Below are 17,719 nucleotides of genomic sequence, written 5' to 3' on the forward strand. Positions count from 1 at the left end.
GTAAGCAGCATCCCTCCAAAGTCTCAGCCAGCATCACTGCCCTGTTTGAGTTCCTGCCCTAACTTCCTCCCATGATGATGAACAGTGACATGGAAGTGAAAGCCAAATAAACCCTTTCCTTTCCACGTGGCTTTGGTTGACACAGCAATAGTAACCCTAACCAAGGAAGGCATCATGAATAGACATCAAGCTACTTAAAAAGAGAGCTGACCAATCGTGTATGAGCATTGCAGGAGCTGGTACAAGTGTGTTGGTATATAGGTCTACTCAAACATCACTGCCTTCCTCAAACCCTCCCAGACAAAGAACCAGCTTGTCCTTGAAGCTTCCATTTAAGGGGAGTAGAAGTCCTCAGGGCAGGTACAGAACCAAGGTCAGTCAGAGAAATCCTGCAATTTCATCACCTGCAGTATTTAATTAAAAGGAACTTTAGAACCTTCAAAGCCATCGGTTCCTGCTTCTTTATTTATCAATTCAAGAAACTGAGTCCAGGCTGCTTGTGATTGTCCAAGACCACAGAACCAACCAGCACTGGAGCTGATGGGGGTAGCCAACTTGTGATTTCTAGACAGTTCCCCCTGCTCTGCTGCCAGTCAGACAATAGTTCCCAGGCGAATACATCCAAGGACAAATACGCTGTGGCTGGATTGCTGCAAATTCTAAGTGCTATGTGTAGAAGATCATGCTATGTGACCTTTAGCAATGAAAAGCAGATACCTTTTTCTTTGCTGTCATGGTAACAAACATTTAAGCATAGGTACAAATAGAGGATGTGGAAATAAGAAAGAACTGCGGTTTACAATCTTTTCAAAATGTGTAAGCACTGAGATGGCTGAAGCGAAGCACTCATGAACCCAGCCATTGAGTAAGGAAGATTAGATGTCAAGGCCAGCCTCTGCCAGTACGTAGTGAGTTCAAGGCCACGCTATACTAACAAGCCCTTGTCTCATAAACTGCAAAATGACCTCTCTACAATAACAGGTTACATAACTATAAATATATATATATATATATATATATATAGAGAGAGAGAGAGAGAGAACTTACTGCTGAAAAAAATGTTCCATAGGATGATTATATACAGAATTCACTTGGGTTTAATAACCAATAAAACCTCATGCTGATAGCATATGTGTAAATAACTATTATTCTCAGAATAATTACTTCCCAGAAATCCCTGATTTTTATATATGAATTTTAATTATTTAATACTTGAAATTTAACATAATATTAAACAGGAGGTGGGAGGTGGGGCAGAAGAGAGCATCCTTGATACTCAGAGATGTGTGTGCAACAGGAACTAAAGACCTGCAGAAAGGCCACAGCAATGCACCTGGGCAAGACGCCCCCACTGCAGGGGGAATAAGCTAATGAGCTTTGTGCTAATCTACACATTGCTCGTAAGTCCTACAGAAACGTCTTTAGAAATCCAGGGGGTTTTTACACAGTGATGTTCAAGTTCTTTTTGTACGGCCGAGAATAAGGATGCTTGGTGCTATTAAGGATCCATTTAAACTTGTCATAGCTTGGTTTTAAAAGGAGAGCTCTTTATCAAAACGAAATGCATATTGTTCTTTAGCACTCCGCTCCCTTTCTGTTGTGTGTGTAATTTGGAAACATTAGTATTTTAACGAAGCGCTTTCAATAGAGAACCTGCCGTACTTGGCTATGAGAAGGCTGTACTATTAGGTTGACATTTCCTATTCAAACGTCCTGTGATCACAGCTGTGGCTGACACCATCCTGGTAGTTGTGGGTAAAGCATTATGCCCTTATCAACATTGATGTGCTGGTTTGAATACGCATGGCCCACGGGCAGTAGCACTATTAGTAGATGTGGCCTTATTGGAGGAGGTGTGGCCTCGTTAGAGGAAGTGCGTCATTGTGTGGGCGGGCTTGGAGGTCTCCTCCTATGCTCACGCTCCTCTTTATAGGCCTGAGAGTCCCCTCCCGGCTGCCTGTGGGAGACAGTCTCCTGCCTGCCTTCCAACCAAGATGTGGAACTCTCTCAGCTTCTTCTGCCGCACAGCTGCCGTGCTTCCTGACATGATGATAATGGACTGAACCTCCGAACCTATAAGCCAGTCCCAATTCAATGTTTGCCTTTATTAAGAGTTGCCTTGGCCACGGTGTCTCGTCACAGCAATAAAACCCTAACTAAGACAATTGCTAAGAAGAAAATTGGTCTGAGTCCCTTAACACTAGAAATGAAGGGTAGAGAAACAGTGGTGGCTCACACTTATAATTCCAGCACAGAGAAGGTTGAGTCATGAGAGGATTACAGTGCGAAATTATGAGGCAGTGAAAAAGAAAAAGAAAAAGAAAAAGAAAAAGAAAACCCAGGGTAGCAGTTAACACACCAAGGGCAATGTAAAATCTGGCGCTCACCCTAAGAGTATTTTAAAAAAATAACTGTATTTTAAAATATTACGTTCCTAATGATAGTGGCTTGCATGCTTTTTTAATTTAATTAATTTTTTGAGTCACAGTCTCTCTATGTAGTCCCATCCGGCTTTGAATTTAAAATCTACTTGCCTCAGCTTCCTGACTGCTGGGATTACAAGTGTGCGCTTGTAATTTCTGGCTACTTTAAAAATAAGTTTTTAATTAAGTAAATGAGGCTGGTCATTATGGAGTCTTCTGTATCTAGATCCCTTGGGTCTCCGCAAAGCTGTATTTCTGTTCCACAGGGGAGCTCCGTTGGGCATTCTCCTCTGCTTCGGAACACTTGCAGGTGTAGAGCCATGATGAGCATCGCCGACGATTTTGACTGACAACACTACATTCCACTGTTTGCTCTCACTGGGTTCACAGAGCTGGTGGGCAATTAAGGTGTCATATAGCACTAGTGTTTGTTCGTACCTGACAGAAAGGTTGGATCATCTCCCTCCCAGTAGCTCATTTTCTCTCTCAAGCCACATCAAAACAGATGTGATTTGTGCGATTAGGTTGCCGAGGAATCCCAGCGTTTGGAACCAGAGTCGAAAAGCGCTATTTGGGGGTTGGGGATTTAGCTCAGTGGTAGAAAGCGCAAGGCCCTGGGTTCGGTCCCCAGCTCCAAAAAAAAAAAGAAAAGAAAAGCGCTATTTGACCTCTACAATAAATCTATTTACCAGGTAGTTTAGTACTAACTTTCTATCTTACTGAAACGTATTTACTGCCTTCCTTCTTCATAGAATTTTAGACAACACTGAAATGGGTACAGGAAAGAAAGAAAAAAAGTCATATTTACTTTTTATGCTGTAGGCATAAAATTTCGTCGTGATGATAGGCAGACATTACACCAAGTAGATTTAGTCTTAGTAGTGACACTAAGCAAAGTCATGTGCCAGCAATTAAATTGTTAAGCCCCAATCATGAAATATCCACTTGCTGCCTCTGGTCCTGCCTGTAACTGTAACTGACTCAGGTAAAGGCAGGTGAGACTGGGCTGATATTAATGTCATGTGGGCTGTGTGCATCCCTCCAGACTGTCTCTCCGTGGGAGCGATGCAGGAGTAGACTCTTTTTGAGATCTCTTCGGCGGAAATGAAGGACTCCTAAAGCAAGCCTGTGTTCAGCCATTCGAGGCTTGACTTACCTGTTTACCAAAAGCAATTATGTTTGAAGGAGCCCCATTGTGGGTTTCCCGGTTTTCGAAAAAGGTATTCATCAACAAGGAGAAAAGTAATTTGAACTAAAAGCGTTTTCTGTTTTCAATCCCTCAGGTGTCATACCCATGCTTCCCAATCAAGGATACAGTGATTCACACAATAGCCAACTAAACAGAAGCACGGTTAGCTCACTCGCTTCAGAAGCTTAAACTACTTTCCTGTTTTAAATAGTCCCCTAGGGGTTTGGCTCTTGTACCATTTTTCCTGAATTTTAACCTGAATGAGCTGGCAGAGCCACCTAGAGCTTCAACCTGGTGCCACTGGCCGCATAATGGAAAAATGACATTGTGACACTTTTGAAGCATATTGACTATATAACATGTTTTATCACAATAAAAAGCTATATTGATCCAGCATGGTGGTACACACATGGAACTGAGCCAACATGATAGTACAACATTGAATCCCAGCACAGCACCTAAGAGGCTGGTGGTAGAGGTCAAAGCCAGCCTAAGTTATACAGAGAGACCCTGTCTGAAAACATTGACTTTATGTGCAGAAGTCATATGATAAGGATTTATGATAAACATAGCATGTCTTCCGTGTGTGTGGTGATCTATGTCCTCTCAGGTCTGGGTATTTTGTACAGTTCTTTAACTGAAAAGACTATAAGGAAGAAGCTGTTCACATTTGACTTATTGAAAAGACGCTTAACATTAATCACTCAAATCTGGCCCCAAATATATGTCATACAAGTATCCATTGAGGAAAGGGGACACATCTAGAACCACACAGACTGTAACGGATCTCGAAACCTGAGTAATTTAGCCTGTGTAATCAATACAATCTTAGTCTGTGGACTAAAGTAAGAATCTTACCCCTGCTTCTCAGTTCCCCACATATCTGATGCATATACCCTTACTCTCCACACACATACAAAACACTGAGTATGAAAATTTAAAACTATGTTGTACTATATTAATAAAATCAATAGTATTTTATCTTCTGCTAATAAAATTTTATTTGTTTGACATTTCCACCTCATTGATGAAGTATAACTCAGCTAGTTTGATTTTTTTTTCTTTGTAGATTTGGCCCAGCAGAAATAGAAATAAAATATGAGCGAGAGGACAGTCAAAGCACTGGCGAGCAGAGAGCACAGTGGTCAGGGTGGAGCCCGAGACTCTCGGGAGGACTGTGAGTTCATCCTGAGCATTAAGGGCTCCTTGATCAATCACCTTTGGCCCCCAAACCTATGATTTGGAAGTGCCCCAAAATCCAAGGTTTGCAGTTAGTTCTGGTTTGATGGCACAAGTGGGAAATTCTGCATCATGAAGCTTCATTTTGTGCACAAAATTGGCGAAAAAAAAAAGTTGTGTAAATTACCCTCTAGGTATTTATACTTAAAAAGCCAACGGTAAGTAATAAGCCAAGCTCGTCAAATTACAAAGAATTTGGCTTGGGTATCTGTAAGTTATGATAAATTATCTTAGGAGTGCAAACAGTGTTTACAACTCTCTTTAAAGGGAGGCACAGTAGGTTTGTCTTTAAGCAGCTTTCAAACATTGCCTCTAAGATCTTTCAGGAGAATATTGTCCGTCATACATTATTCCCTTCCCGAGGTGAGGAAGACAAAAGGTAATTGGTTCCCTCTCAAGCGTCAGTATTTGGCTATGTACTGGACAGAAATGTATGCATTTACTAATATGGGAAGTTCAACCTATTTCGCTGGAGAATCCCATGTGTACTGGATCCTTGCCAGAAAGCTAAGTCAGATTATTTAAAGTTCCTTTTTATCAGTCTGCAAAATTCCACTCTTCCTCTGCTGACTCCCACAGACCCCTGAAACATGCACTTGTCCCCTGACCACAATGAGTATCCCCTCCTTTAGAGTCTCACATGAGAGATGTTCTTGGGAACTGGAGTTCACCCTGTGAAGTGGAGCTGGATAAAGCTTTCCTGAGCTGAGCCCTTTCTATAAGATTTGCAACCCTCACCATCATTTGAGGGGCTTAAAACTGCTGGAAGCCGTTAGCATTTGCTAATGTTTTTGTTACACCATTGGTGGGAGCAAACTGAAAAGGCAAAACCAAGATGCTCGCCCGCCGAGGAGGGTGTGGTCTCTTGGTGAGAGCTGCACTTCCGCTTTCCATCCTCTGATCAGGTTTAGGTCACACTTTCTTCCCATGTTTTGCCCTAAGTGTGTGACCTCAGGTCTCGGAGACCGCTGTGATTCGTATATGTCTGGGGGTAGGGGGAGTGCTTCTAAGGTGCCCCCCAAAAACTAGCATATTTGACTATTTGTTTGCAGAGTCAGTGAAGAATTTGGTTGGCGAGTGACACAAATCTCGCCATTGTGCCTTGCTTGACCGTAAGACCAACCTAGGAACTCATTACTAGTTCCTGTCAGACTACCTAACAGACAGGAGTTAAAAAAGATGTGGGCCACAGAAATGACCTCTGCTTTGGGAAAAGTAATTGATTAACGCATCAAAACCTTGTTTCCTTTGTCAGACTCTGATATCTTCTTTTGTTGGTTGTTGTCCTGCTGGTGGTGGCGATGATGATGTCTTCATGCATGCACGACAGACAGCCACTCTGCCGACCGAGTTCCCATGCCAGTCCCTGTTCTCCCCGAATTCTCCATAAAACACAGGCTGATAACAAAGAGTTGGGGTCCCAGATCCAACACACAAAAACTCATCCTAGAATTAACACCTTTCTCAAAAGATCCTATTCTTTTCCCACTTGTTAAAAAAAAGTAGTAGTAACCTTTACCTTACCAATTTACCTTTCTTTTTCACAAAAAAGAATGGGTTTTAATGAAGACTGTGAATGTCTTTAACCCCAAACAGCAGGAAAAAAGTACAAAACAAAAGTATTATTTTCTCTAGTCACAAAAACTGCACTTAAATACAATTGCAGTGACCTAGAGATGCCACATCTAATTATATTGAGTGGAGAAACTAGAAAGCTCCAATTGGATGTGTTGGTTAGAGACACTTAAATCAATCAAGACAGACAAATCTAATTCTGTCATTGTTAGCAATGGTGTATGTACTTCGGGAGAAAAATAATGATATAAAATGCACAATTTGCAAAACATAGGTGCCTAAGTTTCAATTAGATTATTAATGGGTAGAATGAAAGGTCAATGTCCCATTGCTTCAGGAAATGGCCCAAGGATTATATCTAATTTGCAGGCAAAAATATAAACAGGCATCTCTACTTGTACATGAGTTTGTTGGTTATGTCATGCAAATGAAAATATGTATATCAGTGACCATGTCAATGCAGAATATACTAACTCCCTAGTACCAGGAAAACTTAGTCTTTGATATTTTCTTCTAGTTCTTGCATGATGAACAGGCCTTGAAAACAAGACACCTAAAGTCCACAGATGTTATATCTAGACCATACGGTTTCACACAGAACCTTTTAAACTATTCTCGGTTCCTTTTGCTACCTACTTCTGCATATCTAGTTAAGACTACACACACCGCTAAACAGAGATTCTAAAGTGAAAATCAGGGGCATGCCCCTAAACTGAGGTAAGGAAGCAAACCAGAACTGAGAGACTTCTCTGGAGAGGGAATCATAGCGGGGAAGGATTAAGCCCCCCTAATCAGCAGGTCGGCCTTCTAAAGCTGTTTCTCTGCTCGAGAATTTGTCATGAAAAAAAATTATCAGGCAGTTATGAGACAGTCATTCCCAGATCTACCACACATCTCTCCACTGCCCAGCTGGGATGCTCTCCAGGTCCAACCTGCCATTCGCACTGGAAACCTCTCTGGCACTTCAGGTGGATCAAACAGTATCATTACATGATTATGCAGATAATATTAATCATAAGACAAGACAGAGTGAATAGCTACCTGCCCTTAAAATAGCCCAGGTGGAGTAGTGCTCTCTTATTAAGCAACAATCATAAACTTCTCGAGAACGATGTTAATAAAGCAATGCCCATAAAGTCTAGGAATTTATTCTAGTTAAATATTCGTCATTCAAAGAGCCCACATGTTTTAGAGTGAAGTTGTTTCCTAAACACTTTTTAAACATCTCCTCAAATAAAACCTCCCTAGTGGCACCTGCCCAAAGTTTTACAAGGAAATTTTTCAGCAAAACTGGGAGTTTTTTTAAATGATATTTCTATAAGAAAACGGATCATTTCTCCTCTTCTGTATTCCCCTACATCTCCAAATCATCTGTCCTTAGCTAGTCATCCTGTGTGACGGGACAGCACATGACTCATGACATCCAAAACACAGTGGTATTTTGCGCCGTTACAAATGCTGTGACGTCAGAACACATGAAACTCAAGAAGGATGACCAAAATGTGGATGCTTCTCTCCTTCTTTAAAAGGGGAACAAGAATACCCTTAGGAGGGGATAGGGAAGCAAAATTTAGAACAGAGGCTGAAGGAACACCCATTCAGAGCCTGCCCCACATGTGGCCCATACATATACAGCCACCAAACTAGATAAGATGGATGAAGCAAAGAAGTGCAGGCCGACAGGAACCGGATATAGATGTCTCCTGAGAGACACAGCCAGAATACAGCAAATACAAAGGTGAATGCAAGCAGCAATCCGCTGAACTGAGAATAGGACCCCCGTTGAAGGAATCAGAGAAAGGACTGGAAGAGCTTGAAGGGGCTTGAGACCCCATATGTACAACAATGCCAACCAACCAGAGCTTCCAGGGACTAAGCCACTACCCAATGACTATACATGAACTGACCCTGGGCTCCAACCTCATAGGTAGCAATGAATAGCCTGGTAAGAGCACCAGTGGAAGGGGAAGCCCTTGGTCCTGCCAAGGCTGGACCCCCAGTGAACGTGATTGTTGGGGGAGGGCGGTAATGGGGGGAGGATGGGGAGGGGAACACCCATAGAGAAGGGGAGGGGGAGGGGCTAGGGGGATGTTGGCCTTGAAACCGGAAAAGGGAATAACATTTGAAATGTAAATAAGAAATACCCAATTTAATAAAGATGAAAAAAAGTTAATAGTAAGGTAAAAAAAAATGCTGTGACATCACACACACAGCTGGCCTAATATATGTTCTCTGTAATGAGATTGGGGTGGTTCCCATAATATTTTGGAGATTAATTCTAGAGAGAAGAACTATTTTTTAAAAAAAATGAACAAAATTCCAAACATCAAGTGTGATGCACCACACTAAGGAGTTGCACCCTCTGTTATTCCTCTATATAATTCTGTACCCTCTGCTATTCCTCTATATAGTTCTGCACCCTCTGCTATTCCTCTATATAATTCTGTACCCTCTGCTATTCCTCTATATAATTCTGCACCCTCTGCTATTCCTCTATATAGTTCTGCACCCTTTGCTATTCCTCTATATAATTCTGTACCCTCTGCTATTCCTCTATATAATTCTGTACCCTCTGCTATCCCTCTATATAATTCTGCACCCTCTGCTATTCCTCTATGTAGTTCTGTACCCTCTGCTATTCCTCTATATAATTCTGCATCCTCTGCTATTCCTCTATATAATTCTATACCCTCTGCTATTCCTCTATATAATTCTGTATAATAATTTCCCTGATTTCTTCTATTATTCTTCATCAAAAAACAATTCCTACAGATGTATTTCTTTTTCCCAGAAAATTCTGCACATGGATGCAGTCTAATTTAATTACCCAGAATCAAATACTCTTGTCAGCAAGCTTAAATCAGGGAATATTATAAGTACTTCTGAGGATAGTGTGGCCCCAGAAAATAAACTCTAAGAACAAAACTGGAAGCTGAATGAATCCCAGGATGTCTCTTCTACCTATTACAGTCAAACGGCTTCCCCCATTATTCTTCTTCCAGAAATGAACCTGAGGAGAAGACGATTTCTCTTTCCATTCCCACACAATACTACAATCATACTGTTAATAACTGCTTAGACACAGAGAAAAGGGTCATTATACTTTCTTCATAATTTAAAATGTTAATGCTACGATGCCTTCATATCCGAGTTTTTAAGCAAGGTTTTTAAGCAAAGTAGTAATCAGCTACATTCTACCCCCTGTTTTTGATAAAATTTTTTCAAAATAGCATTAAAATACCAAAAGTACCTTTTGCAACATGGTTGTCATTTGAAATAGCAGCTCTTCATGTCCCTGATCAGTTACTTACCTAAAGGGGAAAAAGAGAGAGACAGAAAGCATTAAGTGTTTGTAATCGTAATGTAGTTGACACCAGTTAGATTTGAACGAAAAGTAAGTTTGTAGTGCACTCTGACACAACGCTTTTTAATGCAAAAGAGTAAAACAAAAACATTATTTTGAGTGCTCGAAAAGCAGACAAAGCAGAATATAAAAACAGCATATAATGTGCAGGAGGCACGGGTCAGATCTTACAAGGATTTCCAATATCATGGAAATCATTAGGAGGACGTTTGGGGGACTCCGAACTGTGGAATATTTGTGTTCACTCGCACAGATTGTTTTCTTGGTTCAAATTTAGTGTAGCAAGCAATATGGAGCTATGTACTTTGATTGACATTTTGATGACTTCTGTACACCAAAAGTTATATTAGTACAGCTTATATAGAAGCTATTAGGTAGGCACTTCTGTTACCGCCATGCTCCTGGCCCATTTTAGAGTGTAGTACAAAAAAACAAAAAACAAGACAAAAAAAAAAAAACCACAAAAAAATCTATCATTGAAACACCCAAAAAAGTGAATTTTAGAGCAATTAACGTCTCTTAGTCCACTATGAAATCCAACACTGCTTTCTCTCGCTCATGCTCGTTCCGTGTTCATTTATGTACACAGCACACAATCCTACACACAGCAGGCTGTCAACACCATCCCATACTCCACATACCTCCATGTCACATTGTTATTTGCATGTGTGTATTGCGTGGCATATGGTACATATGGGTGGTGCATGCACATAAATGTGTGTGCACATAAAGGCGTGTGTACATATATGTGTGTGCACACGCCCTTGCAGGCTCATGCGGTGGCCAGAGTAGAACACTAGGTACCTTCCCCTACTCTTCTCTTGTCTTAGTGCCTTGAGATAAGTCTCCACTTCGGAGAGGCTTGCTGCCCGGGAGCCTCGGGTAAACTACCTTATCCCTCGAGCTTTTCATTCCTTGAGAATCCCACACGTATACACAATGGAATATGATCAGATATACCACCCATCCCACTTGCCCCCTCTCAGTCTCCCTTAAATCATCCGACACCTCCCCTCTTTAACTTCACGCCTTTCCTTTTTCGTTTTATTTTATTTTATTCTTGATAATCCACTTAGTGCTGCAAATGTGTGCATGGTTTGGAGGCCATGCCCTGGAGCACAAGGAATCACGAACCGTCACCCAGTTCTGAGCTTCAAGCACCGACAGCCACATCTGGCTATACTGAACGCTAAGGATTCTCACGCCAGGTCCACACGCTTACAGAGCAAACGCCCTTACTTACTGAGCATCTCCTCCACCACATGCATCCCATTTTAATGGACGTAAATCTGTATACTAAGCCGCTACTGAAGAATTTATTTAGCCACTATCTTCCTAGTGATCATTTAGATCAGCGTCTCAACCTTCCCGATGCAAATTAATATGGTTCCACGTGTTGCACAGACTCTCCCCTCCCCGACCATACAATTACTTCCATTGCTACACTGAGCTGTAACTTTGCTACTCTTAGGAATTATAATGTAAATGTCTGTCTTTTACAAAGTCTTTGGTGGCCCCTGTGAAAGGATTATTTGAAACTCCCAGGGGGTTGTGACCCACAAGTTGAGAACCACTGATTTACATGCTGATTAAAGTATGTTCCTTTGTCTGGCCAAATATATGCCCTTATTCCTTTTTTTAATTTTTGAAGTTTTGTTTTATATGTATGGGTGCTTTATCTGCGTGTATGTCCACCCACCCCATTTTTTTACTGGGCTCTTCATCTTCCGCTTTCCAAAACATCATCTATAATCCATACCGAGGCTCTGCTCTATAGCTTATTAAGTATTTAACTCCTCTTCAATTGCCAGTAAACTTTCTCATTATTCTGATTACATAAACCGATACATTAGGCGCTGCCTCTTTACTTTGGGTTTATTTTCTTTAGAATGTTCATAGATTCTTTTATATTTTGTCATTTTATTGAGTAATTAATTTAAAAAACAATCTTTAAAAATGCAAAAATTCTTCGTGGGATTCCTCTATGTGAGTTCTCATAATGAGGCGGGCAGACTAGGATATGAAGAAGGACCAAACCGGATCGTTCTGATGCTGACAGCAGTGAGGAGTGCAGATGACTCACTGAGGACAATACAGAAGCAAGCTTGGGTTTCAGTGTGTGCATCCATTTGGAAATTGTGCTGCATGGCCCATTATATTCAAATGTTTTATAGGAGCTTGTATTTATCAACTTCAGTGCTTTTCCTGGACTGAATTTCCAAGAAAACTCACTACACAGTATCATTTAACTTCAGAGAAAGGGATTTCAAAAGCAGTTGCCTTGTGAGAGAAAAGGGACAAAGACTGTGGGCTGAGGTTTACCAGGAAGAGGCTGGCATTGGGATATAATTGGCCTGGCTTCAGGACTGGCATGGCCTCTTGCTAACTGTGGGCCTTGTACAAATTGCTGAGTTCAGAGCCTCCAATGTCTCCCTGAGATGAGTCTACTTAAAGAATTACAGATGTTAATATTACAGACATGCCTGGCATAAATTTGGCTTCAGTTATTTATTACAAGATTGTTAGATTGATTGACAACAGGCTGTGTCTAGACCCAATCCAAAGCCTTTTACATACATCAACTACTTTAATCTCACAATGGCCATGTGGAATGGCACACATCTCATTGATGGGGGGCGACTCAGCTTCTACCACACTGAGAACGCAGGCCCAGACGACAGCCGCTTCTACAATTCTAAGCCAGTGTTCTCTCATGGTTACTTCTTGTCTCTGGTCTCCATCCCTTTTCCCCAGTAAGATTCAGCCTTTCACGTTAAGATTTTCTTGTCATTCAATGTGGCTAGAAAAGACTCTTTCCATTCACTTTTAGATCTAGTGAACAATATCTGTCTTGGTTAGGGGTTTTACTGCTGTGAACAGATACCATGTCCAAGGCAACTCTTACAAAGGACAACATGGCTTACAGGTTCAGAGGTTCAGTCCATTATCATCAAGGTGGGGCATGGCAAATTCCAGGCAGACAAGGCACAGGAGGAGCTGAGCATTCTTCATTTCATCCGAAGGAAGCCAGGAGCAGACTGACTTCCCGGCAGGTAGGATGAGGGTCTGAAAGCCACACCCACAATGACATACTTCCTTCAACAAAACCACACCTACTCCAACAAGACCACACCTCCTAATAAGGGCCACTCTCTAGGCCAAGCTATTCAACCTACCACATCTATTATCTTAAAACTGCCTCTGGAAACCATGCATCTGAACATCTTTCCAACATAATTTCATTCATCGTACACCCAGACATAAGATCTTTCTATACAAGCAGACAGCTAATCCTATTTTTATTTTTCTGTGCTCTTGATTCATCTCAAAACAACTTCTTTCTGACAAGAGAAATCATAGCACATATTGCTTGCATCCTGGTTCCCACCCAAACACACAACCTTCACATCTGTGGACTTTTCCTCGTCTGACCCGTTTTTCGTACTGTGATGGCACCCCTACAAACATTATCACACGAGTTCCCTACCCACTGGACTCCATTGGGTTTCTCCAGTGGGATGACTAGACAGCATAATCCTAGATGGAAGAGGAGGGACAAGAAGATATTCATTCATCTGTTCCCTTCTGCTCTAACATGACCATGACAATAGCAACAGCTCTCACCACAGCTTCTATCTGATCACCATCCCCCTCCCCCATCCATTCTCCAGTAGCACACTTCCCTTTACTGTGGTCCTCCATGTCTTGCCTAGGAGAGGTGATAGCTATCCTATGGTAACGGAGGACACACCTTATGGGTTTCTATAATTTGGCTGACTCGTGTGTTCATTGAAGTTTCTTCAGCAATCCTGAATGTGTCTATCTGTTCTTCTTCAGTAAGGGGAAAGGGGGTGGAGGGGTGTATGAAGATACTCCTTGGAGTTATCAAGCTTGACAAGAAATCATACATTCATATAATTATCATCTTTAAAACAACATATATATTTAGAACTGGTTTTTATCATTCTTGAAGAGATAGGTCAAGCCAATATACAAACACAACTCATTTTTTTCAAATATCTCATTAGCACTCCAGAAATTTATTCATTCCCATTTAATCACAGCAAATAAATACTTCCCACTGCACGACATCAAAAAGTTTGTTTTAAATTTTCTTTAATGTATTATCTTCAGAAGAACTCATAAATCTTACATGAAAGACTCTCAAGCAATGATGTTTACTTTTAGACTCAATCTAAATCCATTCAAAAGCTTGTGCTGAAATTACTAGCTGAGGAGACTGAAGTTGGACAGCCGTCTTCACCTGATAGCCGGTGGGATAAACTAAGAAAAGAGAGACACATGTGGTCACCATTGCATCCTTTACCATAATATTTGTGATGGCTTGGATGAGATTGGCCCCATAGGTGTACGTCTTTGAATTGTGGTTCCCAGTTAGAGGAACTGTTTGGAAAGGATTAGGAAGTATGACGTTGTTTAAGAGGTGTAACACTGAGGATGGCTTTGAGGTTTCAAAAGACCGATACTATTCCCAGTGTGCCTGCTCTCTGCTTCATTTAATCGGGCCTTTAAAACCATAGGCCCGATTAAATGTTATTTTTACAAGTTGCCTTGGTAATGGTATTTTATCACAGCAATATGAAAGTGACTAAAACAATGGTTTTATAAATTCTTTGAGAACTTCATACATGCATACAATGTATTTGAACCTATTCACTTTACACTCCTCTTCTTTTTTTTAATGACTGCCATTTATTTACAATACATCAGAAACTATAATATACATCTGATACCTATTATATATAATCTTTCCAATATGCCTCAAGAATTGCTATTTTTTTCACAAGAAAAAAAAACAAAAAACAAAAAACAATCATCACAACTTGCCCAAACAGTCTAAGTAGGAAAGTCAGAATCTATCAATCTCAAGTCTGTTCTTTTCCCCATTGTATTTTACTGTCTCCTTTAAAAGGATTTGGTTTACTTGAGAGCAGGTGATCTCAGATTCTGCTAACTATTCATCATATTATATCAGAGTACATCACATTACATGAGATGTAATTTAGCCTATGGTATAATTATGATTAAACCATTAAATTATTATAATATTTCCACTTGATTCTCACTTATTTTTAAAGAATGTTAGAAGGCTGGAGAGATGGCTCAGTGGTTAAGAGCACCAACTGCTCTTCCAGAGGTCCTGAGTTCAAATCCCAGCAACCACATGGTGGCTCACAACCATCTATAATGGAATCTGATGCTGTCTTCTGGTGTGTCTGAAGACAGCTACAATGTACTTATAAATAAATAAATAAATCTAAAAACAAAAACAAAAACAAAAAAACAAACAAAAAACCAGAAGGTTAGAACCCTACCATGATAACTATGAAAAAATGAAGAAGTCAAAAATCCAACGAGATGAAGAAGTGCCTGTGACTTAGTCTTCGGATCAGTGTTCTGGAACCTGAAGTACTAGAATCACCACAGGGCTTTCTAGTAAACATGCCAAAGTGGACGAGAGCCCATGAGGCCCTTAAAATAAAGAAACTACATAGAGAAACACAGGCAACTAAGGAATGCTGAGAGTGGGGAAAATGCCAACTAATTAATTATCCAGTACCATATGATCAGCCCTGAAAACATATATCCAAGCAACTTTACACGGCTAAGCAGGGTACATTTAGGAATACATATATATATGCGTATATGCATGTAATAACAATTCATGGAAAGGGGTCATGAATTTTAAAGAAACCAAGATGGGAGGGTTTAGAGAGAGGAAAAGGAAGGAAAAACCATGTAATTATATTATAATCTCAAAAATAAAAATTTTAAAAAATTTAGATCGCTGTTTCTTAAGTCCCATCATATGCTGTCCTTGGAGATTTTCTGGGCTATCCACGATGATTGTTCTTCATAATGAATCATGAGAATAATTCTTATTCCAAGGGTCTCTGAGCCTGCAAGATTAGCAGCAATATCACCTAGGAACTTAGACGTGCGAGTTCTTGGCCCAGCTCCACCTCTTGAATTAGAAATTCTCAAATTGAATCCAGTGCTCCATGTCTTAATGAGCCATCCAATGAAATTCTGGAACATTCCACAAAGCACTTTCCCAATTCTTTGTCCTATTCACTTCCATAAAGACCATCAAAAGCTGTCATGGAGTCAAGGCCTGGTCACTCTCCAGTCTCCGTGGCTTCTCTCTGAGCACCAACAAGCATGCCCACCACTTCTCTTTCTTGGTCTGTTTTATCTAAATTAAGATCACTATCTCAACAGATGTAATGACCATATTCACAAAGCCTCACTAGGAGTCATCAAAATTACAAACAAGTATTCAGAGACTTCGATCACAACCACTGTTAATGAATTTCCTGGAATTGTGTGTGTGACCATGAATCTCAGATGGCTATTCTAATGTTTTTTTCTACAAAATCTTTCCATAGTTCACTTCATGTGTGGTCAATAACCCTCTGTGTGTTCTAGTACCAATTTAGGAAATCTAATACTTAGGCATTCACAAGAACTTTCCACGGGAGGGGGAGGTAACGACAGAGGAATAAAACAAGTTCACAAAAAAAAAAAAAAAAAAACTTGCTTAATTAAAGTCCCAGGCATAGGGTTAATGACGTCACATGGCAGAACAGTAATTGTGGACCAAGTTGTTCTCTGGACTCTTATATCAGTGAAGTGCTAACGGGGCTGGATCCAACATCTCACACAATAGCCCAGAGCACAAGAGGAAAGTCAGCACTGTATGCTGTGTGCTGAGCAAAGCATTCCGTCTGACATTTAGAGCTCTTGAACTACTTTTAATTTTAGCCCCAGTTTCCAGAGACTGACAAAGACACAGAGCCACTGCCCGAAACTCTTGCCTTTGGCTCCATTGAGCCACTCTGTGGAGCCTTTGAAGACTCCGTTGCCACTGACAGAATGAGCATTATTCCTTCTGCAACTGAAAAACTCGGTCCTGGCCTTTCATGCAGGTTCCCTCTTCTCTGAGGGAGAAGAGAGACTCAGCAGTTGACCGCTTCCCTCTCTGCGGTGAGGCTGTAGCTCTCTCCCTGTTAATGATGGCTTCCATTTAGCTCCACTTAAAAAGCTTCCTTCACCTCTTTCAGATTCACTATTCAGCTCCATTCTCCCAGCCTCTCACTGGGAATTAGGATTCCATAGTAAACTATTTCGTGCCTCTTCCTTTTCATTCTTCCTCACCAGAGGTTTTGCTATGAATTTGGCCAAGATGAGACACTGAAAACCGCTTGCCACCGACGAAATATTAACTAGACAAACCCTTTCGCTATCAGCATCAGTTTTCTCAGTATCTCCTCTCACCCTTAGCAAAACAAAACAAACAACAGCAATAAAAAAACTTAGAAAAAAAAAACAAATGAGCCCACCTCCCACTGAAAAATGAAGAATCACTATTTTAATCTAGCTTTCCCCATCCCCATTACTCTTAGCAGAAATCCAAATAGTAACAACAGGCACAGTTGCTGACCCTCTTTCCCTGGCTTCCACTCACACCTTATGGTAGTCCAGCCACAACTGTTAAAAACCACATCTAAGAGCTAAGGATGTAACTCAGTGGGTAAGTGCTTACCTAGTAGGTTCATGACCCCGGGGTCAACAACCACCTCATATCTGACCAAATGGATGAACATTTAGATGACTTTTAGGGACCACAGGAGATAAAAGCAACATCTTAGCTCTCTCCCTTCCTTGATTCCCATCAAAAAGGCATACGGTATTAATAACGTATAGGTTTTCTTTGTGTTTCAGAATAGATAGAAATTTCACAACTCAATAAAAGTATAGTTATTAATAACAATATGTAGAGGAATTTTATTCCAACAACATAACTGTTCTGGCAAGGGATCAACATCCATAGATATAATCCAGCCAGAATGCAGACTCGCCCTGGATTACAGTATGATCTGGCTGGACTACAGACACACACTTAGC

At 40.8% G+C, this 17,719-nt stretch overlaps 1 protein-coding gene across 19 annotated transcripts in view; it reads right to left on the reverse strand.

Annotated features, from left to right (window-relative positions):
- Ank2 (ankyrin 2) overlaps positions 1 to 17,719 on the reverse strand; it is a 575,390-nt gene that overhangs the window by 411,036 nt on the left and 146,635 nt on the right. For 11 of the 19 annotated variants that reach the window (XM_087627860.1, XM_087627857.1, XM_087627854.1 and 8 more), the window contains exon 2: positions 9,677 to 9,737. In XM_087627860.1, coding sequence (XP_087483986.1) covers positions 9,677 to 9,697 — 21 coding nt within the window. In that variant the 5' untranslated portion in view covers positions 9,698 to 9,737. 19 annotated transcript variants of the gene reach the window in all.

This window comes from Rattus norvegicus, chromosome 2 (genome assembly GCF_021556685.1).
Source record: "Rattus norvegicus strain SHRSP/BbbUtx chromosome 2, alternate assembly SHRSP_T2T, whole genome shotgun sequence".
NCBI lineage: Eukaryota > Metazoa > Chordata > Mammalia > Rodentia > Muridae > Rattus > Rattus norvegicus.